The sequence below is a fragment of the Sesamum indicum genome, linkage group LG9 (genome assembly GCF_026168435.1).
Source record: "Sesamum indicum cultivar Baizhima isolate 11 linkage group LG9, ASM2616843v1, whole genome shotgun sequence".
NCBI classification, from domain to species: domain Eukaryota; kingdom Viridiplantae; phylum Streptophyta; class Magnoliopsida; order Lamiales; family Pedaliaceae; genus Sesamum; species Sesamum indicum.
The window spans coordinates 22,034,186-22,061,001 of NC_142665.1; the positions used below are offsets into that span (position 1 = coordinate 22,034,186).

The 26,816-nt window shown below is 37.6% G+C and overlaps 4 protein-coding genes and 1 pseudogene across 7 annotated transcripts; 3 read left to right on the forward strand and 2 right to left on the reverse strand.

Annotated features, from left to right (window-relative positions):
* The first annotated feature begins 1,345 nt into the window (after positions 1-1,345).
* Positions 1,346-3,603, forward strand: LOC105177770 (cytochrome P450 81Q32). Its single transcript, XM_011101018.3, has 2 exons — positions 1,346-2,283; positions 2,761-3,603. The coding sequence occupies exons 1-2, from the start codon at positions 1,405-1,407 to the stop codon at positions 3,388-3,390; spliced, it is 1,509 nt and encodes a 502-aa protein (XP_011099320.1). The 5' UTR covers positions 1,346-1,404; the 3' UTR covers positions 3,391-3,603.
* Positions 3,604-3,825: 222 nt separating this feature from the next.
* MEE59 (maternal effect embryo arrest 59) lies at positions 3,826-5,793 on the reverse strand. Of its 4 annotated transcripts, none has more exons than XR_002288352.2 (5): positions 5,298-5,790; positions 5,108-5,203; positions 4,857-5,018; positions 4,480-4,580; positions 3,826-4,180 (listed from the first exon to the last, which is right to left on the reverse strand). XR_002288352.2 is itself a non-coding variant. In XM_011101015.3 (5 exons), the coding sequence occupies exons 1-4, from the start codon at positions 5,709-5,711 to the stop codon at positions 4,518-4,520; spliced, it is 717 nt and encodes a 238-aa protein (XP_011099317.1). In that variant the 5' UTR covers positions 5,712-5,791; the 3' UTR covers positions 3,826-4,180; positions 4,480-4,517. The 4 variants fall into 4 exon arrangements, 3 of the variants coding, with proteins under 3 accessions (XP_011099317.1, XP_011099318.1, XP_011099319.1); XM_011101015.3 differs by having other exon boundaries at positions 4,480-4,562; positions 5,298-5,791; XM_011101016.3 differs by lacking the exon at positions 4,480-4,580 and having other exon boundaries at positions 5,298-5,793.
* A 1,467-nt stretch (positions 5,794-7,260) lies between these two features.
* On the forward strand, positions 7,261-10,237 carry LOC105177768 (putative receptor-like protein kinase At5g24010 pseudogene; annotated as a pseudogene).
* Positions 10,238-12,173: 1,936 nt separating this feature from the next.
* On the forward strand, positions 12,174-19,771 carry HMA1 (heavy metal atpase 1). Its single transcript, XM_011101012.3, has 12 exons — positions 12,174-12,871; positions 12,978-13,304; positions 14,106-14,252; positions 14,904-15,099; positions 15,317-15,429; positions 16,242-16,480; positions 16,967-17,072; positions 17,462-17,629; positions 18,174-18,390; positions 18,716-18,903; positions 18,981-19,067; positions 19,368-19,771. Exons 1-12 carry the CDS (start codon positions 12,401-12,403, stop codon positions 19,545-19,547), a joined length of 2,439 nt encoding a protein of 812 aa, XP_011099314.1. The 5' UTR covers positions 12,174-12,400; the 3' UTR covers positions 19,548-19,771.
* A 1,218-nt stretch (positions 19,772-20,989) lies between these two features.
* On the reverse strand, positions 20,990-22,606 carry LOC105177766 (transcription factor MYB44). The gene has a single exon (XM_011101011.3). It carries the CDS (start codon positions 22,475-22,477, stop codon positions 21,338-21,340), a length of 1,140 nt encoding a protein of 379 aa, XP_011099313.2. The 5' UTR covers positions 22,478-22,606; the 3' UTR covers positions 20,990-21,337.
* Between the last annotated feature and the right edge of the window lie 4,210 nt (positions 22,607-26,816).

Below are 26,816 nucleotides of genomic sequence, written 5' to 3' on the forward strand. Positions count from 1 at the left end.
TAAATTATATAAATTAAAAAAAGTTAAGAGACGTAATTGAAATTTTGCAAAAAAGATTTAGAAAAACGAGATTTTGATCTAAATTATTAATTGACTTTTATAATTATATTATTGAGTTAGTGTATTTAATAAATGTAATGTATATTATTTGATTTAATATTTAATTAAAGTTTTTCATAGATTTGACTATTTATAGATTTGTGATTGGGTATATTCAATTTTTATTGGGGTTATTATAGCCAACTAATTAAATTGTTTACTTTAATAAATTTAGTCACTGTTATAACTGGTTTATTTTATTTAACCAGATCTATTAACTAAATAGTTAATTATATGTTCAGATATTTAAGCTCTAGTAGAGAGAAATTGATAAATATAAATAGAAATATTAATAAAGCATATTTAAAAATATTATGTTTATTAAAAAAATATAAAAATTTTAGAATAATTTAATTCATGGATGTTATCTAGAACAGTGGTTATAAAAATATAAAGAATTTGATAAAATCTATTCTATGAGTTAATTGATATCCTTGAAAAGTTTAGGATGTCTAGCTTATTTAGAAAAAATTAAAATGAAGATTTGAATTTCAATAAAAGTAAAATATTAAAAAATTGATGACAGATATAGAAATATTAGTTCAAAAATTATATAGAATTTACAGGAGTCTCGATAATTGATTATACATATAATAACTTATGTATATGACATGATGATACAGTAGAAGGTGGATGAACAACTCGTTCAACAAACTTAACATGTGTGATATTAAGGTAAGTATAGTTAAATAGATATAGTTGATTAAATGTAAATTTGTTAGGAGATGGAATGTGTATAGGATGGTAGTGCTACAGAAAACGTGAAGAGGGAACACAAGATCACAAAAAAAAAATCTAGCAGGTTCAATAGATTTATCTTTGATTTGTTGGATTGAGACAGCAGAATCTGATTCAAACCAATAGCTTTAAGTTGAGCAAGGGAAGGGAATTGGCCGCATTTTGGTGTGCAACACATGTAGACATCAGTAGACATGTACCATCCCTGCAGCTGCCCACACATTTCACTGATTTCCTGCTTCCGACTGAATATCTGCAAGAATTTGAGGTCTACAATGGCTTACGTTTGTTGTTGGGTATTACTATTAGGACAACCACAAGGGAGATTTTAGGAGATCACATTGACTTTGATAGCTGTTCGACGTCTCAATTCATGGTCCTACTGTTTGTGTTAAACGACTTGTCTGTCTTATTTATATAAGATCGCTGTAATAAAGAAAATTTCAAACAACAATTAATTTTTTAGACGAAAATGCCCTTTTCATGCAAACTCTATAAAATGGTAAACATCAAATCCTGCTTATGTATCTAAAAAATTACTCATAACATAAAGCATAGCATATTGAAATGGAGTTGATCACTCTCATTTACACCTCTCTTGCTCTATTTTCCATCTTTCTACTTCTGAAATACCTTTGGCCAGAAAACTATCGCCTGCCACCGACACCAGCACCAGCACTCCCCATAATTGGCCACCTCCACCTCCTCTCTCCACCTCTCCACCGCACCCTCCAACGCTTCTCTCAAACACACGGCCCCATTTTCTCTCTCAAGCTTGGATCTCGCCGTGTCGTGGTGGTGTCCTCGCCTGAACTAGTGGAAGAATGTTTCACCACAAACGACATCATCCTCTCCAACCGGCCGCGGATCCTGGCAGACAAGTACGTAGGTTACAACCACAGCACCACTGTCGGTGCTAACTATGGCGCCCTGTGGCGCAGACTCCGCCGCTTAGGGGCACAGGAGGTGCTCTCCTCCGCCCGTGTCAACGCCTTCTCTTGGATCAGACAAGATGAAATGAGACGTACCCTACAAAGCCTAGTAATGAATTACGACGGGAATGAATCCGTAAAGTTGGACCTGAGGCCGAAACTGTTTGATCTCATCTTTAATATAATAATGAGGATGCTAGCCGGGAAACGATTTTGTAGTACAGAAGGGGAACATGAACAGTCTGGGGAGCAGTGGCGGGAGGTGATAAGCGAGGTTCTGGAGAACGCAGAGGCGACGAATCCAGAGGACTTTTTACCATTTTTACTGTGGATTGATTACAAAGGTCTGAAGAAAAAAATGGCTGGTCTAGCTGAAAAAATGGACGGTTTTTACAATGGTTTGATGGATGAGCACCGGCAAGAGAAGAGGAACACCATTCTTGGGCATCTGCTGTCTCTGCAAGAATCGGACCCGGAATTCTACACTGATCAACTCATCAAAGGATTTATGGCCGTAAGTTCATTCCATGTTATCTCTTTCTCAATCTCAAAGCAATTTCAGTTCAGTTTGCTATTTATTTATGTGAAGTTAGATACAATAGATTTTTACATTTCATACTTTCAGGGCATCATATCATTAACTATCAATTTTGGAATATTCAGGAATGGAATGTGTAATAAACCCTAAAAATAATGGCTAGGAATTAGTCGTCTCAAATAATTTCCTACTTGAATGCTTGAAAATGAAGGCTTCCCGCTTGACTATTCCAAACAAGAAAAACGAGAGCGACTTATAGAAAAACCGTATCCCTCTTATTTAGGATGGTTTCTAATTTTCCAAGCTTAACCAAAACTTATAATTCAAACAACAATAGAACTAAAAGCTTACGGATACGGCACCCACTCTTGCCACAAACATTCAACATATTAAGACATAAGACCCGCTACAGTTTCTTTCTCAACTGAAAAGTTGATCAATCTTGTCGTGCAGAACACGATAATCGCAGGCACTGATACATCAGCTGTGACGATAGAATGGGCGATGTCCCTCTTGCTCAACCATCCAGAGGTACTCCAAAAGGCTAAACTAGAGATTGATTCACGAGTTGGACATCAACGTTTGGTAGAGGAGCAAGATCTGCCCAATCTACCTTACCTGCATAGCATCATTTTTGAGACATTCCGTTTGTTTCCAGCCGGACCCTTGGTGGTGCCCCGGGAGTCATCTGCTGACTGTAGAGTTGGGGGATACGACATTCCATGTGGAACTATGTTATTGGTTAATGCATGGGCCATTCACAGGGATCCTAAGGTTTGGCCCCAACCGACGAGCTTCAAGCCCGAGAGACTTGATAGGAGAGAGGTGGAAACACATAAGTTGATGCCGTTTGGATTGGGCAGGAGGGCGTGCCCCGGGGCTGGTTTGGGGCAACGGATGGTGGGGTTGGCTTTGGCTTCATTTATTCAGTGTTTTGAATGGGAGAGGGTGAGCTCGGAGGAAGTTGACTTAACTGAGGGAGTTGGCCTGACCATGCCAAAGTTAAAGCCATTGGAGGCCAAGTGCAGACCAAGACAAATCATGCTTAAGGTTCTTCAAGAATCAGCTAATTTTACATCCTAAGATTATTTCCTGACAACAGGTTTAAAAAGTATTTTGCCCAGTGTTTCGATTCTGATTGCTCTATATATGTATTTCCAAAGACAGTTCTTCATCACATTTGATTTAAGTGAACCAGATCAATTAATAGCAAAAATAATACAATTGTCATATGATTAGACACTTTTCAAGAACCATATACCAATCATATAATAAACATACACATTTGTTATACAACTGCCTCAAATCTGGTCAAATCCAATTTGAACTAGATTTCCAGGTATTTCCACTGCATTGTACCAACTATATTGGGGATATGTATGAATAAGGTTTGTGTTAAGTCTAGCCACTTAATATTGTGTAAAATTGTAATATGTTGGAATAAATGAACTGGTTGGTATAGTATTATGTGTTCAATTTTGAGTTCGTAAGAGTCAATCTGCTTGCTCCGGAGACCAATTCAGCAGTCATCAAGTCCCAATTGGGATGTTAATATACAAGCAACTGACAAGAATCATGGAACAAATTGTGCTACAAACCAGTATATCTTAGAAAAGAACTGAAAAAATTCAAGTCTCATCACATAGGCATCAAGTTCACTAATAAAAGATGTTCATTCCATGACCACAACAAACTTGGCAAAGAGATAATCAAGTCAGAACAACTTGACAATCCGAAAGTCTCACCCATTGTCGAACAGAACAGATTTCACCGAAAAAAACTACTAGCAAGATTTCACCAAAGCCAGTAGAGCTGGATGATCACAACACTCACCTACCAATTTTTATACCAAACACTTCCCTATCAACCAAATCTGCAAGGTCATCCAAGATTCATTTTCAGATTTTCAGGTATTAGTTTCAAATATCTCAGCATAAGAATATATAAGGATTATATTTACTTAATGTTTATCTATATCTTTATGTCGGACTCTTGATTTTAGGCCAGCAGAAGCATAATACCGACCAACATGGACGAACATCAGACCGATACAAGAACAATATCAAATTACCGTTGTAATAAACATTTATGCAACATGTAATTTCAATCATTTATCTCAACCAAAGGGCATCATCACTCCAATAACACAGATTAAGACACAAAACTGGAAACCTGTAGAAGTCGATGTTCTTCCACTGTGTGGCTGCCACTCAACAATTCTCGCTTCGATTAGGCTTGGAAGAAGAATACTCAACCTAATTTCAGCAAGCTCACTAAGAAGTCAAATGAACATAATATGAGAATTAGTTAATTTAAACTGAATTCTCTATTGCATAACCTATTACGTTTTTTCTTTTCTATTTAACATGCATACGCCATATTTCATAAATCTTTGCGTGTATAATATCTTTTCTCAAATTAAATAAATTATATGATTTTCATATGCAGATGTTAAATAGAATAGAAGATGTAATTGAATTGGGAATAAAAAATCGAATCCGTGATTAATCACTATAAACCATTTGTTGATTAATTGTTTGCTGGTGTACCTGGTAATCATCAAACTTAGGTATCCAGTCATTTGTCGCCGGGTTAGTTTTGCACACCATTTCCTTGTATTTTCCCTCGTTCTCAGGGCGGCCATCCAGTTGAAGATCATAGCCATCTCCGCTCTTGTGATCGTCCACGGTCTTTATAAACCCAGTTCCTGTCTGTTAAATCCAAGAACCAATCAATCACTTACCCTACAAAAAATCAATCCGGTGATTCAAGGAACAAAAGAGGGTCAAAGTAACTAAACTGTGTGGTGCTGTTTGTCAATGGAGTCCAACGCCTTGTAGTATTGAGTCTCCACAAACTCCTCTTGCTCCAGGGCAGTGCTCTGAGAAACTATCGCCTGATCATGATCACGATTTCATATTTCTGTCACTTGGAGAAAATATAGAAAAGAATTTGTAGTTTTATGCATATGGAAGAGTGTAAGACCGAACTTGAGATTGATACTGAAGGGACCGGAGCTTGTCGAGCTCCGGGACATGGATATCTTCATCTGGACTAGAGATGGACGACGAGACCGAATCGGGCTCGCTTCGGTTGGGTTTGATCGGCCGTTTGGGAGCCACGGAATCGAAATGCGCTCGGACCTGGTTGTAGATTTGGAGCTGCTGGGCTGCATCCAATACGTCGTCGCTACGGCTGGGTTTGTTCACAGTCGGCTGTCCGGCAGTCATGGCGGCGGTAGCTGTGACTATGTTTTCAGAATTTGTGAAATAGGTATTGGGTTGGCAGTCTTCTTCTGTGTGCGTACGATGCGATTGAGAGTGGGGTTGAATAAACCGGTGCAGTGTCCGGAGGGTTCTCGAATTTGGTTGAGGGCCGGGGAAATATAAAACTATGGGCGACATGCGGAAAACCAGTAAAGTTTATTAAAATGTGAATGATTGTGAGTTTCCAACTAACTCCACACTACTTTGTGTTTATCACTTTGATTCATACTCTTAATATGAAATTCAAATTTTCCTTAATTTATACCCTCATCTCAGATCTACCTCTGAAAATTCAGAAACTTCAACCCAAAAAATCCTCAATCTATAAAAATTAATAAATTAACAGATTAAGTTGTCAAATCAATTTTTCAGAAAACTCTCAAGCCAATAATCTTACTTAACCCAAATCTTTTTACCCATACTAATTTATGTCTACCTAAATATGTTTTCAAGTTTAATGACCAAATCAATTCCAAGTCCAAGCTTCCTCATCCAAACACACTCGGCAGACATTAGGCCAACCAGCAAACTCTGCCCTTTTTTTAATGGTAATGTGGTAATGACAAAAAACAGGACCCGTATTAGTATTAGCAGGTTCAATGATAATGGTAAAATTCCCATATTAATCTTATTCTAGACATTATAGTTCACGACTCACATCACTGTAAATAGTTGTTTGCAGGAATATCGTAATTAATTGAATCTGACTGATTAAAGAAGTAGTAACTAATCTTTTATATTTTCGATTGATTTGATATGATTCTTTAAAAATAAGAATAAATTATTGAAGTCTATACATTTTTTTCAATTTTATTTTTCATTAATTGCGAGTAAGAAAACAGCTAAGGATGGTGATAACACACAATCTAAGATAGGAGAGACTATAAAGATATATTTAAGATAAGAAGGATTAAAAATAAATTAAAAGAACAAGACGAACTAACTACGAGATTGAAATGGTGAATGCTCCAAGCCCATGGGTCTGCTGGGTGATCTGTTAATTGGGCTTAACAAGCCCCCATCTATTTGAAGCGTTTAAACTTTAAAACTGCCTTAGCAGCCCATATTTGCAAATCAAATAAAAGTTGAAAGAACCCACTGATGTTACATTTCAATTCTGACACAAGTTTGTCCAAATCCAACTCCTTAAATTAACAAGGCGGAGGTATGTGCTAAGAAGAAAGATCTCAAAATTAAAGGCATGTTACAAGATGAATTTATTCTTAAAAAATAAGAATATTTATTAAAATAAAATAAAAATTCACATGTTTTTTTTTCCAGATCAAAAGTTCAAATTTTGCACGATTGGCCCAACTCATAAACCCACTTTCATTGTTGATCACCCAATTTACAAAGTATGTTATTCGTTTGAGTTCTAAAATGTAAGAAGGAATTTATAAGTACTATGTTTTCAAGTGCCCCTTTAGTTCAAATTAAGAGTTTTAACAACCATTATCCAAATAATTCAATGACAATCTCGACCCGAATCACTTGTCAAGACAATAAGCCCTCATTTCATATTACATTTTATGCATACACAATTTAATATGCAACATGTAATATAAAGGGCAACGACAGGTTACAATAGAGAAAGTGGTAGCCGCCATTTGAGACGCGCGCTATGGAAACTCATGTACAATAGAGTGAAATAACGCTGAAGCAAACAGAAACCATCCTGGTCAACTTTTGTCATTTTGGCAAGATCCAGGTTCTCTTTTCATTGGCCATTGAGGTTCTTTGCAAATTCCTTACCTCATCTCAGGTCCAAAAACTTAAATACAAATAGAGATTCTTTATTAATTAAAGACAGAAGAAATCCCAAACCCCTTTGTCACCATCCTTAACGACTCAATTATTTCTCGTCTCTGGAATCAGAACTCACAGTAATCCAACGACGATTACAAGTCAACATGAAGTCGAGCGGACACAAGTCTTTACGGGATACCTCACGAATTAAAGTCCATGTTGTAATTGCATGCTGTCTGTCCCCGCCGCTCTCGGGCCCTCCATTCATCCCCTCTAATTTCCCTTACAGTCATTGATTCTCCACCACTGAACATCCATGGAGAACTCTCAATCTCTGGAGATATTTTCCTGTTTTTTACTACTTCTCTTCCATTTTTCTTTTCATTCCTGGGCTTGCACTTTACCTGAGCAGTACTTTATCAACTGTGGTTCAGCTTCCAGCCCCACAGTGTACGGCCGCAGGACCTTCACCGGCGATGTGAAGTCTGAGAAAATCGTCTTATCCTCCGGCGGTAACAGCCCAGTGGAAGATCCCGGTTCGTCAGCCGCTGAACTCTATCGAAGTGCAAGAATTTTCAGAAAACTTTCTTCTTATGAGCTTGATATAGCTGAAAATGGAACCTATGTGGTACGTTTCCATTTCTTTCCCTTTCCGGCTTTGGGAAATCTCTCTGATGCCCGTTTCAACGTCGAGGCTTCTGAGTTCAGGGTTTTATCCAATTTCTCCATACAAAGTGGTTCTAGTTTTCCACTTATTGAAGAGATTTTGCTTACAATTCCCCCTGGAAAGTTCAAGATTAAATTTGTGCCTTCTGAAGAGAATTCTTTTGCTTTTGTAAATGCAATGGAAGTTTTTCCTGGCCCACCGGAGTTCATTCCTGATTCTGCTGTTCTTGCCACTCGAGGAGTGGACAATTATAACGGTTTGTTGTCTTCTCCGTTGCGTGTAATTCATAGGATCAATGTTGGGGGCCCAAATATTATGCCGAATAATGACACCCTTTTGAGATATTGGATTCCTGATGATTATTATTTGTTCAATAAGAATACAGCGAAGAACAGTGGAACTTATGGTGGGACGATTAATTACCAGAGCCCAGGGGCTACAGACTGTGATGCCCCTCCTTCTGTTTACAACACGGCCAAAGAGATGAACATTGTTGATAATAGCAGTCAGCTTCCCATGTTCAATATTTCTTGGTGTTTTGATGTGAAAAAAGGAGCTAAACATCTTGTCCGGGTGCATTTCTGTGACATCATTACTAGAGCCAGAAACGAGTTTCTGACGTTTGATCTTTTCATTGATAGTCAGTTTAATCAGAAGATATATCCTTATGGTGCTGTTTCTCGGCCTGCAGCGCCTTTCTACTATGATTTTGTGGTCGATTCAGATAATTCGGGGTTTTTGAATATCAGTGTTGGGCCTCGAAGTGATTCTCGTAATCCAACTGCTTTTCTAAATGGAGTTGAGATCATGGAGCTCATCACTGGTTTGGCTTCATCTACAGGAGGAAGTGATTCACCAAAACAACATTTACTGATCATCATTGGTTCAGTTGTTGGAGGTGTGATTTTAGTCCTTGTTCTCTTGATAGTGGTCTTCTGTGGTTTGAAAAAGAGAAAATGGAAGCCTGTTGAGGCTTTTGACTGGCCATTGGCACATCTCTATGGAGGAAGTACATACAGCAGAACTACTGAGAGAACTGTCACCAGCTCCCCTGCTGCTGATTTTAACCTTGGTTTGAAGGTCCCTTTCACCGAAATTCTCTATGCCACAAAGAATTTCAACAAGAAACTTCGCATTGGTGAGGGAGGATTCGGGAAAGTGTACAAGGGAACGATGAGGAATGGTACAAAAGTTGCTGTAAAAAGAAGTGAGCCAGGACATGGGCAGGGCCTTCCAGAATTCCAAACGGAAATAATGGTGTTATCCAAGATTCGCCACCACCATCTTGTTTCGCTGATTGGATATTGTGATGAAAGGGATGAGATGATACTAGTCTATGAGTTTATGGAGAAGGGAACATTAAGGGATCATCTCTATGTTTTGGCAGGAGAATCTCGAGAATCAACATCCAGGTCTACGTTATCATGGGATCAAAGGCTTGGAATTTGCATTGGTGCAGCCAAAGGTATTCACTATCTCCACACTGGTTCTAGTGGTGCAATTATCCATAGAGATATAAAGTCCACAAACATCTTGCTCGATGAAGATTATGTGGCTAAAGTTGCTGATTTTGGGCTTTCTCGATCAGGCCCTCCCGATCAAACTCACGTGAGTACTGCTGTTAAAGGCAGCTTCGGCTACCTTGATCCTGAATACTTTAGATGCTTACAACTAACTCAAAAATCTGATGTGTATTCCTTTGGAGTGGTACTTCTTGAAGTACTTTGTGCAAGGCCAGCCATCGATAACTCGCTTCCAAGGGAGCAGATTAACTTGGCTGAATGGGGACTTTCATGGCACAGAAAGGGGCAGCTGGAGAAAATTGTGGATCCTTTGCTTGTGGGGAAAATTAATCCCAGCTCTTTGAGGAAATTCGGTGAAACGGTAGAGAAGTGTTTGCAAGAATACGGAGCTGATAGGCCCAACATGAGTGATGTGATGTGGGACTTGGAGTATTCTCTGCAGCTTCAACGCACGGCCGTGCCTAGAGAACCTTATGAAGACAGCACAACAGATGTTTCGTGGAATTTTCAGATGAACATTCTTCAGAAGTTGCCTTCTCAGAGCATCCAAATTGGTGAAGACGAACTCCAGCATGACTCGACCCACAACTTTTCAGATGTTAGTCAAGTTAATGCTAGCGAGGTGTTCTCGCAACTGAGCATTGATGAAGCCAGATGATTCTGGTCTTTTTCTTGTTTCTTGTCGATTTTATTCCAAAATGTATAATAAAGATGTAGTCTTTTTTGCACTTGCTTTTAGTCGACATCTTGTTCTACCACATAAGAGTTGTCATTAGACATGTTTGCATCGTTATATCTTGAGGCCAGACATTTCAAGTGATTCTGACAGGATGGCCTTGTAAACCTCTTTTGGGAGAATCCCAAGGGAATATTATGAAACTTCATTGGGCAGCCATTGACAAAATTTCACGAAACTCAATTCCATTTTGCCGATAGAATCAAGGCCCTTCTCCTCAAAACATGCATCAAAAACCGTTGGAACTGGAATTAACCCCCTATATCAGGAATGCTTCCTTGGTCCGAAGAAGCGGACAACTCATATAAATTAAAAACAATGCTTCTTGTTTCTAACAAAGAGAGACAAACAGCCCCCAAAAACAGGTTCGACAATGAAAAACCCTCAATTATTTATCCATTTACATCTATATCTTCCAGCTAGTACAACCACTCGAATTGCGCACTCAACTGGCAAAGCAACCATTCCCTGAAATTACATACATCAAAACCAAGTCCAAACATCTCATTACGTTGTCTCTCTTTCTCAACTGTATTTTCTTAGTGTGTGCCGCTTTGCATTGGCATTCCAATGGTTAGGCCATTCCCACCAGCATTTGCATACTTCATTTCCCTTTCTCTTTTCCTCTTGATCATACATTATGCAACTCAAGTAGAGGGAAGTAGGCCCCTTGATCTTAATCTCGGTTCACCATTTCTTCAGCCAAGAGGATTTGTCTTCTCCATCAGACAAGCATACTCCGGCCCCAGCCGCCATGGACCAGGTCATTAATTGATGAAAGAATTACCAGCTGCTGGCTGAACTAGTTTTATCAGTGCGGTTCTGGTTTGTGGCTAAAAGTCATCGTCCGGAGCTTGTTTCGTTGCTGCAGATCTACGAGTTAGTCGATTGAGCAATATTATTTTTAGTTAACATATGTCCATTCTATCTTTTAAGCTATTAGAAAGTTTGCTAGAAATAACAGTAGGTAGTTTAGGAAGATCCAACAGATTATACAGTGAACAAGGTATGATGGTTACAAACGTAGCAGATTAGGAAGGTTTATGTAAAGTCATTTTTTCATGGCTGGTCAACGTTACGAGAAAACGAAAGAAATGATCTATATTGTTTATTGCTGTTAAGAATAGGAAAAAAACCTTAAAAATAGTTCACATGTCCAAAAACAGATGAATTACACACACATTTGGTGTAACAGAAAATAGGCAAAATAACTCTTTGAATTACATTAGGCGAGTGCACATTTTTCACCTACTCTGTATTTTGTCTGATCGGATTTTATGCTGCAAATCTAATTTCATCTTCGTTCAATATACAAATGCCACGTGCATAAATTTTTTTTTTAAATAAAATATATAATGCCATCTTTATACATGTGACGTGTTTATGTTGAACATAGTAGAAGATGGAATAAGGATTGTAACAGAATATCTGATCCAAGATTTTGCAAGTCCATGCAAATTCGTCAAAACATACAAATCTCCATGTCTATTCAAGTTAATTATTTTGAAATGTGACAATTCGATTTCAAAATAACTTTAAAAAAATCAACATTTCAAATCTCCATTCTATCAATCTTGCATCTAAATAATAATTTGTATCATGACGTACCTGGTTGGAATAACTCTGGTTTCTCCACCAGCACCACTTCCACCTACCCCTCGCCAAATATAACATAGTTGTGGGGGAAAGAAAAAATGACATAAATACAATAATTGAAGGGGTTAAAATGTATTTAGTGCTTTGCAATATCATTCTCCTTTACATGTAAAACGTGAGACTGAGACACTCGGTATTCCTTTAATTCTAGTTCATCCCATTAATTCGATTATAAAGGGAAAAACGTGCGTGGCTGGGGCCACGCTTTTCCTTCCCATAAATCTGAGAATGCTAACAAAAATTGCTTCATATTTAAACAATGCTATTGAGGGGCAAATCTCAGTTGGAAATATTGAAGAGGGTTCAGAATGAGGACATGGTGTTATGACATGATGCAATTCTAACCACATCCACCTACCCCCCCGGGTCCCAATCCCTGCCTGAGAGAATTGAGAGTTTCTCATGTACTGAACCTTTTAATTCTACTTCTTCAATGATCAGATCAATGGTGTGAACCCCCAAATCAACACCGTTTTCGCCTCAACTTCTTCGCCCAATCATGGACATGCTTCAGCTCCCCACCATATCCAGATTCCCCTCAAACTCCAAAACCCGAAAATTCGTACTCAAAATCAACCCAAATTTGACATATCCTACAAAACCCACAGCCCTAATCAGCCTCCGGACAGTCTCTAGTTTACCCATCATTCAATGTTCGGCTCACTCCCACCACCACCAAGACCACCATCATCACCACCATGATCATCATCATCATCATCATCACGGTCATAGTCATGGGGGTTGTGGTGGATGTGATGCTCCATTGACAAAATCTCAGGAAGCTTTCCTTAGTTTTGCAGAGGCTATCAAGTGGACAGACCTCGCAAACTTCTTGAGAGAGCATTTGGAGCTCTGCTGCTGCGCGGCGGCTCTTTTTGTAGCTGCCGCTGCTTGTCCTTACTTCCTTCCAAAGCCCGCCGTCAAGCCTCTTCAGCAAGCTTTCACTCTCATTGCTTTCCCTCTTGTTGGGGTAATTAGTAATTTGAGCATCTAAATTTTGCTCTCTTAGTGACAATCCATTGTTGCTTTTCTTTTTATTTAAACTTCCTTCATCTATATCTTCTGTTGATCTTCAGGTGTCGGCTTCTTTTGATGCTGCTGTGGATATTATGGGTGGGAAAATTAACATTCATGTACTGATGGCGTTGGCTGCATTTGCATCTGTGTTTATGGGGAACGCCTTGGAAGGTGGATTGCTTTTAGCCATGTTTAATTTGGCTCATATTGCGGAGGAGTACTTCACGAGCAGGTCTAGGATTGATGTGAAGGAATTAAAAGAGAACCATCCTGAATTTGCCCTTGTATTGAACAGGAATTCGCCAAATTTTTCTGATTTGATGTACCATGAAGTTCCTGTGAATGACTTGGAAATTGGATCATACATATTGGTCAAAGCTGGTGAGGTCTGTGCTTTCTTGATTTCTATTTATCGTGGTCTACTTCTTGCCAACATGTGTATGTTGCAGTGTTTCTTTTGTTTGGTTCTGCAACTCTATAGTTTATCTACCGGTCAATCCTGATAGTTAATGTGAATGGTGTATGTATATCTATTTGCTACTCGGTGTACTATATAACTAAGCCAGTTTAAGCATATAGTTGTGCAGAGCAGCTTGTGTACAGGTTTGGCTAAGACACGTGACCTGACTTATAGTTGAGATGCGGAGTCGCTGGACTTCTACACCTTTATCTTATTTTAAGCATCAGGGAGACAAACAATCATGGCAGAATCTAAGCTAATCCAATTTATAGTTTATTGTTATTCCCAAGAGCTCAAGTGTTTGGGGTGAATTACAAGACTTACGAAACAGATACATTGATTTGTGAATACAAAGTAGTTGGTTTAAAGCACCCCTACATATTCCTAATCAATTGACTCAAGATGTTCAAGCACCTTTTAATTTTCTTTGAGTTTGTTACTGGTGATGCCCAATGTCTAATCAAATAATGCCTCTTTCATATTTAGTTTTTTATTGACCTTTTGCATGCTTTTTAATTCAACGTAACAGTTAAATTTAGATAGAAGGTGCCTTATTTCCTTGATGCATAACAGCACTTCTGCTTCTTTAGAATCCTGGTTGTTGATGCCCTTTACCTGTTTCTATGCTGGTGCAAAACCACTGAGGATATATAGTTCTGAATTTCCTTTCCTCAGTAATTTTTGTATTATTCTGGAACTATCTTAATCTGATATTCACTATGTGCAGTCAGTACCGGTGGACTGTGAAGTCTTCCAAGGTAGATCAACTGTTACCGTAGAGCACTTGACCGGGGAAGTCAAGCCTGTGGAAAAGAAAGTTGGAGATAGCATTCCTGGTGGGGCTCGGAACCTGGATGGAATGATGATTGTTAAGGTATAAATGCAAGTATTTTCTGTCATACCGCGTAAAAGTTTACTTAGGTCCAAAAGTTTCTAATATATTGCTGACTAGGACTCAGCAAAGTATTGTATCTTATTATTTGTTCCTTCTGTTTTGAACAGAATTAACGGACAAGTAGATTTTACACGGAGTTGGACGGTTGAAAAGTTAGATGTAGTAGTTTGCTTCAAATTTTATATTCTCATGAAGTTTTTACTTGGTGAATATCCTCCCATGAAGTTTACATGGATGTTTTCTCAAGTTTTCATCATTACATTTGACATGAAATGAGCTTTCCTATGATATAATTGGCTAACAAAGCTGAACCATTGTTTGAATAGCTTCTCTTTTGGTAATAAAACAGTCATCTAATGATGTGAAAGAATGTCATTGTTGTGCTACTAATCATAAAGAAAAGTTGAGGTTGGATAAATCATTTACATGATAGTGGTGATTTTTGGATTCTCTTTTCTCTTTTTCTATCTTGTATGTTAACTGAACTTTAAATGGAATGTCATAATTAGACAAAGAGTGTAATAAATATTATGTCTATGAACTGCTAATTTTCATGTTTCTGAGACTTCTACTGCTCGGGTACTTTTTTAGCTTTCCATGATTCTTTGCTAAGTTCGCAAGGTTATTTAGGCAAAAAAGACATGGAAAGAGTCAATGCTGAGTAGAATTGTGCAATTGACTGAAGAAGCTCAACAGAGTAAACCAAAGCTTCAAAGATGGCTTGACAAATTTGGTGAGCAGTACAGCAGAGCAGTTATAATTTTATCTGCGGCCATTGCATTGATGGGACCAGTTCTCTTTAAGTGGCCATTTTTCAGTACAGCAGGTATACTTTGGGTCTGTTTTCCTGGACATCTTATTATTTATTTCTTGGTAATCCTGAAATTATTTATAAAATTCATCTGGTTTGAAGCAATTTTGCTCCTTGGACCTCTTCCCTCAATTTGTCTTTTTGTATGTGCTAGCAAGCACATTTTCTTGTGGGTATTTTATGAAGATACTTCACAGAATTGTCTACTTGAGTAATTTTATTAGTTATCTAGTTTGCAGAGGTTCAGTTTACCGAGCATTGGGGCTTATGGTAGCGGCATCACCATGTGCATTAGCTGTGGCACCTTTGGTGTATGCAACTGCAATTAGTGCTTGTGCAAGAAAGGTATTCGTCGATTTCATGTAAAGTGTAAAATTGAGCTTTCTGTTTCATAGCCTGTCTTAAATCAATTGTCATGGGTCACATCCTTTTGTGTTATTCATTCAGAAAGATATTATACTTTAATGATGAGCTTGCCGAGTTAAAACGTTTACATTACTGTGCAATGTCGAGCTGGTCATACAAACTCGACAATTTGACAACAATTTGTTTTAATTAATTTATTCAAAAGATATTTATCACAACAAAATATGAATTACTATTTGAACGCTTAATAATGATAAAATTGAATTTAATTTTGCATGAAGTTTCAGATGAGGGTTGCAAAATTAGACTTTTGTCTATCTTCGTAGTTTTTCGCGGTTGAAAAATAGAGGCTATGGTATCGTAGCTTTAAATCAGGGTAACTTGGGAAAGTAAATTGCTATATTAGGCAATATAAAATTAGTTGTTTATATCCAAAAATGCAAATCAGAGCTTTTGGTCCTAAATGAGGGAAAATCATGATCATAAGCAATTCATTTAAGAAATTAGAATAAGATATTGTATTGCACCAACAAATGAAACATGTTCTACTGCTCTAACGGGATTTTAATCAGCCAATACCTATTTGCAGGCAGCTACAGTCGTCCTACAGACAAAAATCTTTGTTTCCATTCCTCGTAGTGTGTGATTTATATTTAAGTAGTATTGCTACTGAAACAATGAGATGAAAATGGTTTTTTCCAAAATTCAAATTAACATAGATTGAATTTCACAAAAATGTATCCTCCTATTTGTTGCTTCCTTGACGGACACAGCATTCATCATTTGAACAGGGAATCTTGCTTAAGGGGGGACATGTCCTAGATGCACTAGCTTCATGCCAGAGTATTGCATTTGATAAAACAGGAACATTGACCACTGGAGAGTTCATGTGCAAAGCAATTGAACCAATACATGGGCATGTTAGCAACAGCCAGAAACAAATTGCTTCTTGTTGTGTACCCAGCTGTGAGAAAGAAGCTCTTGCTGTAGCTGCTGCCATGGAGAAGGGAACTACTCACCCTATTGGAAGGTGGCTTGATTTGAATGGATATATCTTACTTACCATGCAGTTTAATTTTCATGTAAATTATTGTTTCTGGTATTATTCAATCCCAGTGTGAGTTCTGGACTGGGGTCATACTGGAGGGCAAAGACCTGAAATTAGCTCATACTAAGTAAAATGCAAAAAGATTCCTTAAGAGAAGAATGCTTTTATGTCCTAATCAAGGCATTAATAACACACTTTCTACAGAAACAAATGAGATTGGGTGCAAACCAGAGAGGATGTGGATCAGTCTAATGCCTTTGAAAGGACCTCAGCTTATTTTCAACTTTAGTCGTAAAATATGATGCTGACAATTGTTTGGTTTTGGATCTTTAGTTCTCTCTGTCTTTAACCCTGAAAATTTGAAGAATCAGTTAATTTTTTTAATTATGACCATTTTGGTGCCCTCACAATAGCCACTAGGCCAACATTAGAATTAAGGCATAATCTTAGTTCCTTTAAATGGTGCAGAGCCGTTGTGGATCATAGCATTGGGAAGGATCTCCCTCCAGTTTCTGTTGAAAATTTTGAGAACCTACCAGGCAGAGGTCTTTTTGCGACAATATCTAGCAGTGAGGTACTGAATTTTAAATTGCTTGTATCCTGTTGAAATTCATACTAGCATATAATTTTGCACGGTCTGTTCATTTGAATCCAATTGGTTTTATAATCAAATGCCCATGCTTTAACTTTTAGCCTTTGTCCACTTAACCTAGTAGCACAATTCTCATTTATGATGTTCTGACTTTTTGACTTGCTACTCTGTTCCCGTTGACCTTTCTGCTTGATTGAGTAAAGAGGAATCTTTCTTCACTTGTAAGAAAATGATAGTAGATTTGAGTGAGTTCATCAATTCCTGATGGACTTAACATTATTCAAATGCAGGATGGATTTTTTTTGGTTACCCCCACCCCAACTGTTTTATAATAACTGGTGAATAAGTCTGTATCATTCTGTTTGCTATAGCCAGGATTTGGAGGTGGTGAACCGTTGAAAGCTTCAATGGGCTCTGTGGAGTATATCACTTCTCTTTTTACATCAGATGATGAATCAAATAAAATCAAAGAGGCCTTTAGCACTTCTTCTTACGGAGGAGACTTTGTTCATGCTGCTCTTTCGGTCAATAACAAGAAGGTAAATTTTTGGTAGTTTTTTATTAAGTAACAGGCTAAACTAAAAGATGCTGTTGGAATTGGTAGCTATATTTTTGTAGAGTGCTATTATTTTTGAAGTTTTTTCTGAAAGATTTGGTACTTATCTAAACTATGAAAAGTAGAATTAAGTGGGCGTATTTTCCTGCCTCTCTTTTTATGTCATCCTGTTGTTATGGATGCTGTTCTTATGTTTTTCTTCCTTACCCACTTTAATACTGTCTGTTTTATTTAGCTTTAGGGAGAGAGCATTTGTGAAAGCCATGCAGTAATAATTTTTCTGATATATGGACCTTGTTGGTCAAACCAGTGATAACATGTGGAACAAGAATTGTTAAATGGGATTTGGGCTTTCAGTCTGGTCTAGATTCTAAATGGTTATCTTATTGTGAGAAAAGTTTTCAGCCCAAGCTTTGTGAAATTGCACAAACACATGTCTCCTCATGTTTTTGAAGTTTTGAAAATGTGAAAATAGAAATGAAAATGAAACAAAACAGGGTGTTAACATTTTTCTATCCTATGTGCAGGTGACACTATTTCATTTTGAAGATAAACCTCGTGCTGGTTCTTTGGATGTTATAAAGTTGTTACAAGATGAAGGAAATCTCCGTGTTATGATGTTAACTGGTGACCATGAGTTGAGTGCACGGAGAGTAGCAAATGCCGTAGGTATCAAAGAAGTTCACTGCAGTCTAAAGCCCGAGGACAAGCTCTATCATGTGACAAGTATTTCAAGAGATACAGGTGGCACTTGATATCTCTATGGAATAAATGACCCCTTCTACAGATCATCACCATGATTCATTATGCAGCAAAAGGCTCCCTAAAAGTATCTCGACATAGATGCTTTCTGCTTAGTGCATCTTGATCTTTTGTCAGATTGACAATCTAGGATTTGCCAGGGAATAATTTTCTGTTTTGACATTTTACAGTTTAGGATACTTGTTTGGAAAATGCTACTACTGTATCTTCTATTAAATGTGGATACATAACAGCTCATCTAGCATAATATATATGATATAGAATAATATTGAACTTGTGCTTATCTGCTTCAGCTTCTGATTCATAGGTGGAGGCCTCATAATGGTAGGTGATGGAATTAATGACGCACCTGCCTTGGCTGCTGCCACAGTGGGTATCGTTCTAGCAGAGCGTGCCAGTGCTACTGCAATAGCTGTTGCAGATGTTCTTTTGCTGCAGGACAATATATCAGGGGTTCCGTTCTGTGTCGCTAAATCTCGTCAAACTACTTCTTTGGTATTTCCTAGTCGGTGGTTGTTCTTGTGTTTATCCATTTCTGTTTCCTTTCTGATATTAATGCTGTGTACTCGCAGGTTAAACAAAATGTTGCACTTGCATTATGTAGCATTGTTTTGGCCTCTCTTACATCAGTTCTGGGGTTTCTACCGCTTTGGCTAACAGTAAGTATTTGCATAAGGGTTTTCCCTTGCAGCTGCTTGTTTTGGTTTTCATTTCTAACTTTCAGTTGCACATCAATAAATGCTTGACAAGTACAGCAAACTACTTCAATACCTTCGTTAGTAACTTCTTTGTAATTCTTCTGGCAAACTCCAGGGGATATCCCTGACAACATTAAACATCATATGCTTGACTTGAGTAAAGTTCTTTGCCAGACAATTGTTGCTAAAATTTGCATCCATCGGTTGCTTTACTTTCTACAGAAAATGATACTTATTGAATATCTTTATGTCAATTTACAGGTCCTCCTTCATGAGGGTGGAACTCTTCTTGTTTGTTTAAATTCCATCCGTGCTCTGAATGCCCCAACTTGGTCCTGGAAGCATGATATTCTGCAACTTGTTAATAGACTAAAATCTCTGCTTTTACGGTTAAAGAACGAGGGATCTGAACATGGCACCATCCAAGCTGCACCCTTGTAATTACACAGCTTTCTTTCATTTTAGGTGCTTTTTGTTCAGACGGTGAAACTTTCTTCAATTGTGAATAGATTGGTTGCCAAAGTCTGTTTAGGTCCACGAAGAACCTTATTTTTGTTGAGTTGTTATCTAGATAGTTATCCTAGAAGATTGCAACTTTAACATTTTAGGGGCAATGAATTTCATTTTCTCCTCAATCTATGAGAAAATGGTATCCAAAACGACAACCTCGTTCTTATGCAGTGAATATTAGTAGTCAATCATTATCTTCATCGTCTTTGCTTCCTCGTTGAAGCTTCCATGTTCAGGGTCAAACATAGGTCTCGAGCTGGGGCTAAAAGCATTAACTTTATGCCTCGTGATAGCGTACCAAATCCTTCAATATGGTTTGACACGGAATCACAATAGATAAGGGAAGAAATTCTCATTCTCTTGAAACTAAATGAGTAATGCAGCTGGAGACTTGGAATTAGAAGTATTAGATACTTGTATTTGTAATGTGCAGCAAAGAAACTCATGAATGAGGCTGCAAGGCCCTTCTGTCGGGTTTTACTTGGTTTCTTACATAAAATAAACCCAACAGCGTCAATCTGTTCGTGTTAAATTGTTGAACAAGATTGACATATTCTGGTTCTCTGTTAAAAGCGTTATTTAGATAACGCATACCGCGGTTTTTAATCGAACTGGGATCCAATTTCCCCACATGTAACTCCTAAAAATTCTTCCTAATCAACGTCCCAAACACAAGACCACCCCTAAAGACAAGATCCTCCATTAAAGTTCCATGTATTATTGCATTTCATTTCATTTTCACTCAACAACAAGTGTCCTCGACTGCTCCGAACTTCAAGTCCTGCTTCATCACGCACGAATCCCATCTAAATAGCAGTATGTGATCTCCTTCAGTCCACGTATAATACCAAGAATGAGCAAACGCTACATCAATACATCCAACCACCTCATTTATTCAAGGTCCGTAACCCAGATTGTCCCAAAATCGTCTCCTCAATGAGTTCTATTTTAGAATTTTTTGCATTAATGATCTGCTACGGTACGCATCATACTTGATTGTCCACAGCGCATTTGGTTCTGTCTTGCTGCTTCTGCCCTGTTGAAGCAGTAATTATTGAACAGTACAGTACCCGCAGTGCAGTAAATTAGAGGGATAAGAATAATCTCAATCTGCCAACAAATGGCAAATAGCTGTGGTGTGTGGGGAAACAAGACAACCAAGAACCACTTCAATTTCACAAACACAAGTGGAGTCCGCAGTCTACTACTTTTTTGTCTTGCTTTCAGTTCCTTTAATCATTTTATCTGTATTTCCTTCCATATTTCCATGCTAAAATTTGCTTACACAACCCGGAAGAAATTCAAATAAATCAAATAAATTTAATTTTGTATCGAACCCAAACGAAAGAGTAAAGATTGGAATGAACAAGGGATTGATTGAAATTTAATTTACTCTTTTTTCTATTTTTTGATTTTCATTTCTCTAGCCTCCTTTTTTTTTCCCCCTTATAAAATCTAACCGGAGATGGGTAAATTCAAAAGAAAACAAAAAAAAAAGAAAAAAAGATGCAATCTTTGAACTCCCTCACCATTTCTCCTCTCAACTCCTCTACCCATCTCCTTGTTTTTTTCCTCACTGTACAATACCAAAATTATTACATTTGGCCAATTTCTTGAGCTTAAAAAAGAACTCCCAGACTGACTACACAAGAAACAGAGCTCGTTTCTTTCTCTCATCATCGCCGTCTCTGATTTCCAATTTTGCCCCTCAAAATAATTGATCAATCAATCCTGCTGATTCCAATGCGGTTCTTGGCGGCATTCCTGAATCGCTCATTCACATTTGCTTGCTGCATGCACATCTGCTGATACTGATGCTGCTGCTGCTGCTGCTGATGATTGTGCTGTTGCTGCTGAATGTATTGTTGTTGCTGATAGCGTTGGTGTTGTTGCTCAAATCCCGCCATGTAATTCCTTACCTCCGCTCTTATCATGTCTTGCATCACCGCCATCAACTCTGCGCTGAACGGCATAAAAATTTTGTCTTGTTCCTGCGGCAGCGGCGGGGCTGGTGCCGTGACTGGTGAGCCGAACCCTACCCTGTTGTTAATAGGAGCATGTGGTTGAAGAGGGATGGCAATTGGTCTGGCTGGAGGCGACGGCGGCTGCGGCGGTGGCGGAGTGGGCAGAACGGGAAGTAATTGGATGGGATTAGTTTTCGGCGGAGCTGTTTCAGTTTCGTGATTGGTTGACTGTTTTGACTCCACTCCGGGAAGGGAAAGGCTGAGACTAGTCGGGGGGTCAGGGGGGGAGGACGCCGTTTCGAGCTGTGACGGCAAAACAGCGCCGGCTCTCGCCACAGGTTTATAGACATGCGAGGCCGACATAACGGGGAGACTCGAATCGCTGACGTCCGACCCGGACGGGCTGCCAGGACTCAAATAAAGACCCGAAACCGGGACGCCCGACCCAGCGCTGACGGATCTCTTCAGAGGGCGCTCCGTTTGACTCCCAAACTCATTGTTATCATTAAAGTTACCTTCATCGGAGCTAAGAGAAGCGCACTTGCGCTTGAGGGTGGAGTTCCAGTGATTCTTGATGGCGTTGTCGGTTCGACCCGATAGAAGTCGGGCTATCGTGGCCCATTTGTTGCCGAACTTGGCATGAGCCCGGATAATAGTCTCGTCTTCCTCGGGAGTAAACGCCCGGTGCTCCACCTGCGGCGAGAGTTGGTTGCACCACCTCAATCGGCAACTTTTGCCGGATCTCCCGGGAATAGATTTACTGATGAGGGACCAGTTTCTGGGACCGTGCTTCTGCACCAGCTGCTGCAACAGCTCGTCCTCCTCGGGGCTCCATGGACCCTTGATCCGATCCATATCCATTTTCTTACAGAGATCACCACTAGTATTCGCAGACATGTGTTAATTATTTTTTCTGGGTTTTCAAAGAAACATGGAAAAGACCTATCAAGATTGGATTTTGGAGAGTGTTTTTGTAGTTGATTTTTCTGTAATTCCTCTTGGAGGAGGAGGAGTTGTAATAAGGGGATGGAAATGGAGAAGTGTTATATATATATGAGAGAGGGGGAAGGGGATAGGGATAGGGATGACCGGGGGGGCCGGTGGGGGGAGCGTTATGGGCACCGCTTGAGGGAAAGGAAGCGGTTGAATTTGGGGGATATGGGATACAGCTAGCAAACGGACACGCGTCGCGTCCCAGCTCTGCACTGATTTACACATACGCATCATTATTTATCTCCACTCTACTCTCCTTTTACTGGCGTAAACTTCACTCTCTCCCCCTTTTTCCCTCTTTCTCCACCTTTTTTCCCCTAATTTCCTTTTCTAAAAGAATAGTTCATACCATTTTATTAATTTCTTTGATTTAATATAACTTCCATATAATGTTTAAGGTTTTAAAAAAGAAATAGTTATAGTAAGTTATTTATTTTGTTTTTATTACCTCTTGTTGTTCTTATCACATCTCAACGGCTAACTCGATTTTTTTATTTTAAATATTACCTATTTAATGACTTACTCATACATACAAATTTTCATAATATTATATAAATTTACTTACTAAAATTTTTACATTAATTATCATACTGTATAACTGAACTGTCGTTCGTCAATTATACGTATTACGATACAGCAAAGTGTTGATCCGTTAACACGTGTTTATTACTGTACAGTTTAAAATTCAAGTATCAAATTAATAATAGATCATTAAAAACATCAAAGTACATCGATCGCAAAAAAAAAAAAAGGGGACGTTTTTAAATCTAACTCTTACCATAAAATTTACCGAAGATCTGAAAGTGGTACTGAAAATAAGCTTGAACACAACCTTAAATATCTAAAGTAATGTTGAGAAGAGTGAGGGAAAGCCTAAGTTAGGTAGAGGTTATATTAATGTGAATTTGGTCTCCATTGTCATTGTTTTGGAAGTTATAGAATTTAAGGAGACTCTGAATTATTAATAAATCCCACCACACAAAAAGGAAAAAAAACAATAGATAAGGTTTAGTAACGGTTGAGGAAAAGTAGAAGACAGAGAGAGAGAGAAGGGGGGGGGGGGGAGAGGGGAGGTTTGACTGATTGGGGGAAGAGAGAGAGAGAGAGAAAGACAGGCTGGAGAGCATTTGCATTTGCAATTGGTTTTGGTGTGAGAGTGATGTGAAGACATTAATAATATGTGTGAAAAAAGAAAAAAACGGCCGCACGGAAAGGGTGAGGTGGCAGAAAACGACAAGATTGGTCGCGGAATCGGAGGACTGCAATCCTGACAATCCAGCCTGTAAATATATATATATATATATATTTGAACAACGGCCTTCCCCTCCCTCATCACAATAATATATATTAATAAATAAAACAAAGGAAGAGGAGGAGGAGGAGGAGGAGGAGGAGAGAATGTAGTACCGGGATTAGCCGGTGAAGGAAGGAGAGCGTAACCGTCCTTTCCAGTTAAAGCTGTTTTTACCTGTACGGAAGGGATTCCATTCAGGTAATCCCCATTCCCATGCTCAATCACTCGCACGCTTTCCCATGAGGGGGAATGGGGATGGGGAGCGCTTTCTTTCCGACTGCTTTCCCCTTTCCCTCCGACTGCTTTCCCCTTTCCCTCCGACTGCTTTGCTTTCTTACAAATTTACAATACCATTACCGCCCACCTTTTCAATTTCAGCTTCATATCATAATTATTAAATGTTGAGTGATTAGATATTTATAATTAAGGAGCTGGTCTGCTATTGCTGCCCCCATTCCCTATATTTCACCCGTTACTTGCAAATCACATTTTTTACTTTTCTAATTAACATATAAATATTACATATATGATCATCATTCATTTTTAACTTCAAAGATGTTTGTCGATTAATTGTTGTTTGATAAAAAATAAGTTTAAACTAGTCTTGTCTTTTTTGTAATTGGTTTTAGACAACTAAATTTTACGTAGGTTTATGCATAACTGGATAGCTGCTCTTTTAATGATGCTCTATTTTTATACTCAAGAATAGCCATATAATAATAAGGGTGAATTACTCACACAATTTTTCAAATATCATATAATTATAAAATATCTTCTTATTATTTGAAAATTTACAAATACTATCTTATTACAACATACGTCTAACAACATACATATTCTGTTAGTTTTCATTTGATATTTATCAAATTTTATGACGATCTAACCAAAATTTCTTTTGAATCATCAATTACAATTTTATAAATTTTTACTACTTTGTGAAATTTTTTTGCTTTTATGTCTCAGAAGCCATTTTTTTCTCCCTCCCTTTTTTGAAAAATCCTAATAACAACTACTCAAATGCATATATAATAATTTTCAGGACAACCTCAATGTTGTACGATCATTCAGAAAAAGAGACATTATCTAATCTCACATTTCACTGAGTGTTGAAGATTCAAAATAAAGAGCTTTAAGGTTGAAGGTCTTTCGCTCAAGAGTATTAACACTTAGTATATCACGTTTTCATACAGAACAATCATTTTCATCGCATCAGATTTTTTTTTGGTATATATTTTTGTACTTCAGCCTGGTTATTGGTTGATGGAAGGTCTAGACAGACCGTTATCTAAAGAGTTGTTCTACTCATCTGAACATCATTCATAAAATATCTTTTTAAATCATGACTTTCTTTATTTACCTTTCCACTGAATCTCATAAAACTTATCATATTTCCACATATATCTTTTTAAGCTGTGTTTGGATGATTATTTTGAATTGGAAAAACTTATATTAAATGGTTCCATATAAAGCACATTTAAAATATACCAATACTTAACAAATACAATTCAAAGTTATAAATTAAAGTATTTAAAATCCTTTGAATTCACAATTTTCCAAATAAATTAAAGGGAAAAGTATTATTTTAGTCCGCTAAGTATGTCTAATTTTAATTTTAATTTGATAACTATATCCATTTTTGTTTAGGCCCAGTAACTTACGAAAATTGCTTACTTTTAGTCCTCTAACAGATTTTCGGATAATTTTACCCTTATGCAACTTTGAAAGGCAGTTTTAGTCCATATGCACTGATAGGGGTAAAATTATTCGAAAATCTGTCAGAGGATTAAAAGTAACCAATTTCGTATGTTACTGGATTTAAACAAAATGGACATAATTATCGGACTAAAATTAAAATTAAACATACTTAGTGGACTAAAATAATACTTTTTCCTAATTTAAAAAAAATATTATTAAATATTTAAAATTCATAATTTTAAATCCGTCAAACCACATGTAACTCTAAAAGAGCAATAGTTGGATAAGCCAAAAGCATACATTTGCACTTCTTAATCACTTTTTGAATGTGTAAATATGTTTGCAATCATTACATTGATTCTAAAACAATATAGCACAACGTTAAAGTCTTATGTGATGTCACTAATACAAAGAAATTCTAACATAGCATATACCAAAACATCATCTCTGAAATTAAAACAAATGTGTTATTCATAGACAACCGCGTCAACTACTAAATTCAAAAAGAAACTTGATATATCATGACATGTCGTGGTCAAATAGTTAATGAATCAACCTTAGTACACTAATATGTGGATACAAATTATTCTGCAATGACGTCTTATGAAGCCAAATTTACATCCAACCAAGTGTTTATTTTTCAATGGCTTAAAATTTTAGTTCATAAACAACTCACGGCATAGCATCTACATAGATCGGTTAAAGAAATAAAATCGTTACACAAACTGAAATTATTATTTAAACAAATTATTAAGCTACATAATTCGTTTACCTTCTTCAACGCTATTAAGTATACTTATTTAATTAAACTTTGATAATTTCAGCATAATCCCACAACAAAAAATATTTAATGACTGGATAGAAAAATATCGTAGTCAAACAATAATGATGATTTGAACGTAGGCATCAAGATTAGTGAAAGTGCATAATTACAATTACATCAATAAGAAAGTAGTTTGACAGTGAGCTAAAATGACAGAAAAAAACAACTTGGAATTAGAGTATGGCAATGGTGAGTGAGAGTGTAATTTGTTACATAATAAAGCATAAGTGTGGTGTGGTGTGAGGGGAGACATGAGATCAGACATATTCATCAATAAGGATAAGGAAAAAGAGAGGGGTATCTGTTTCTGTTACTCGTACGTCGTACCCGTACCTAATACCTAACGCACTGCTGTTTCAGTATGGGGGCTTACTTTTTCTTTTTTTCTTTTTTAATAATATAAATGCTCTTAGCTTCTATAATTCCCTTCC

Excerpts from the sequence above, each read along its gene's own strand:
- LOC105177770 (XM_011101018.3), top strand. The coding sequence starts at position 1,405 with ATGGAGTTGATCACTCTCATTTACACCTCTCTTGCTCTATTTTCCATC. Across the intron at positions 2,284-2,760 it reads TCATCAAAGGATTTATGGCC|AACACGATAATCGCAGGCAC; the intron begins GTAAGTTCATTC and ends CTTGTCGTGCAG.
- MEE59 (XM_011101015.3), bottom strand. The coding sequence starts at position 5,711 with ATGTCGCCCATAGTTTTATATTTCCCCGGCCCTCAACCAAATTCGAGA. Across the intron at positions 5,204-5,297 it reads CCCTTCAGTATCAATCTCAA|GCGATAGTTTCTCAGAGCAC; the intron begins GTTCGGTCTTAC and ends GATCATGATCAG. Across the intron at positions 4,563-4,856 it reads CTAAGTTTGATGATTACCAG|GTTGAGTATTCTTCTTCCAA; the intron begins GTACACCAGCAA and ends TGCTGAAATTAG.
- HMA1 (XM_011101012.3), top strand. The coding sequence starts at position 12,401 with ATGGACATGCTTCAGCTCCCCACCATATCCAGATTCCCCTCAAACTCC. Across the intron at positions 18,391-18,715 it reads AAGTATTTCAAGAGATACAG|GTGGAGGCCTCATAATGGTA; the intron begins GTGGCACTTGAT and ends TCTGATTCATAG. Across the intron at positions 19,068-19,367 it reads TTCTACCGCTTTGGCTAACA|GTCCTCCTTCATGAGGGTGG; the intron begins GTAAGTATTTGC and ends GTCAATTTACAG.
- LOC105177766 (XM_011101011.3), bottom strand. The coding sequence starts at position 22,477 with ATGTCTGCGAATACTAGTGGTGATCTCTGTAAGAAAATGGATATGGAT.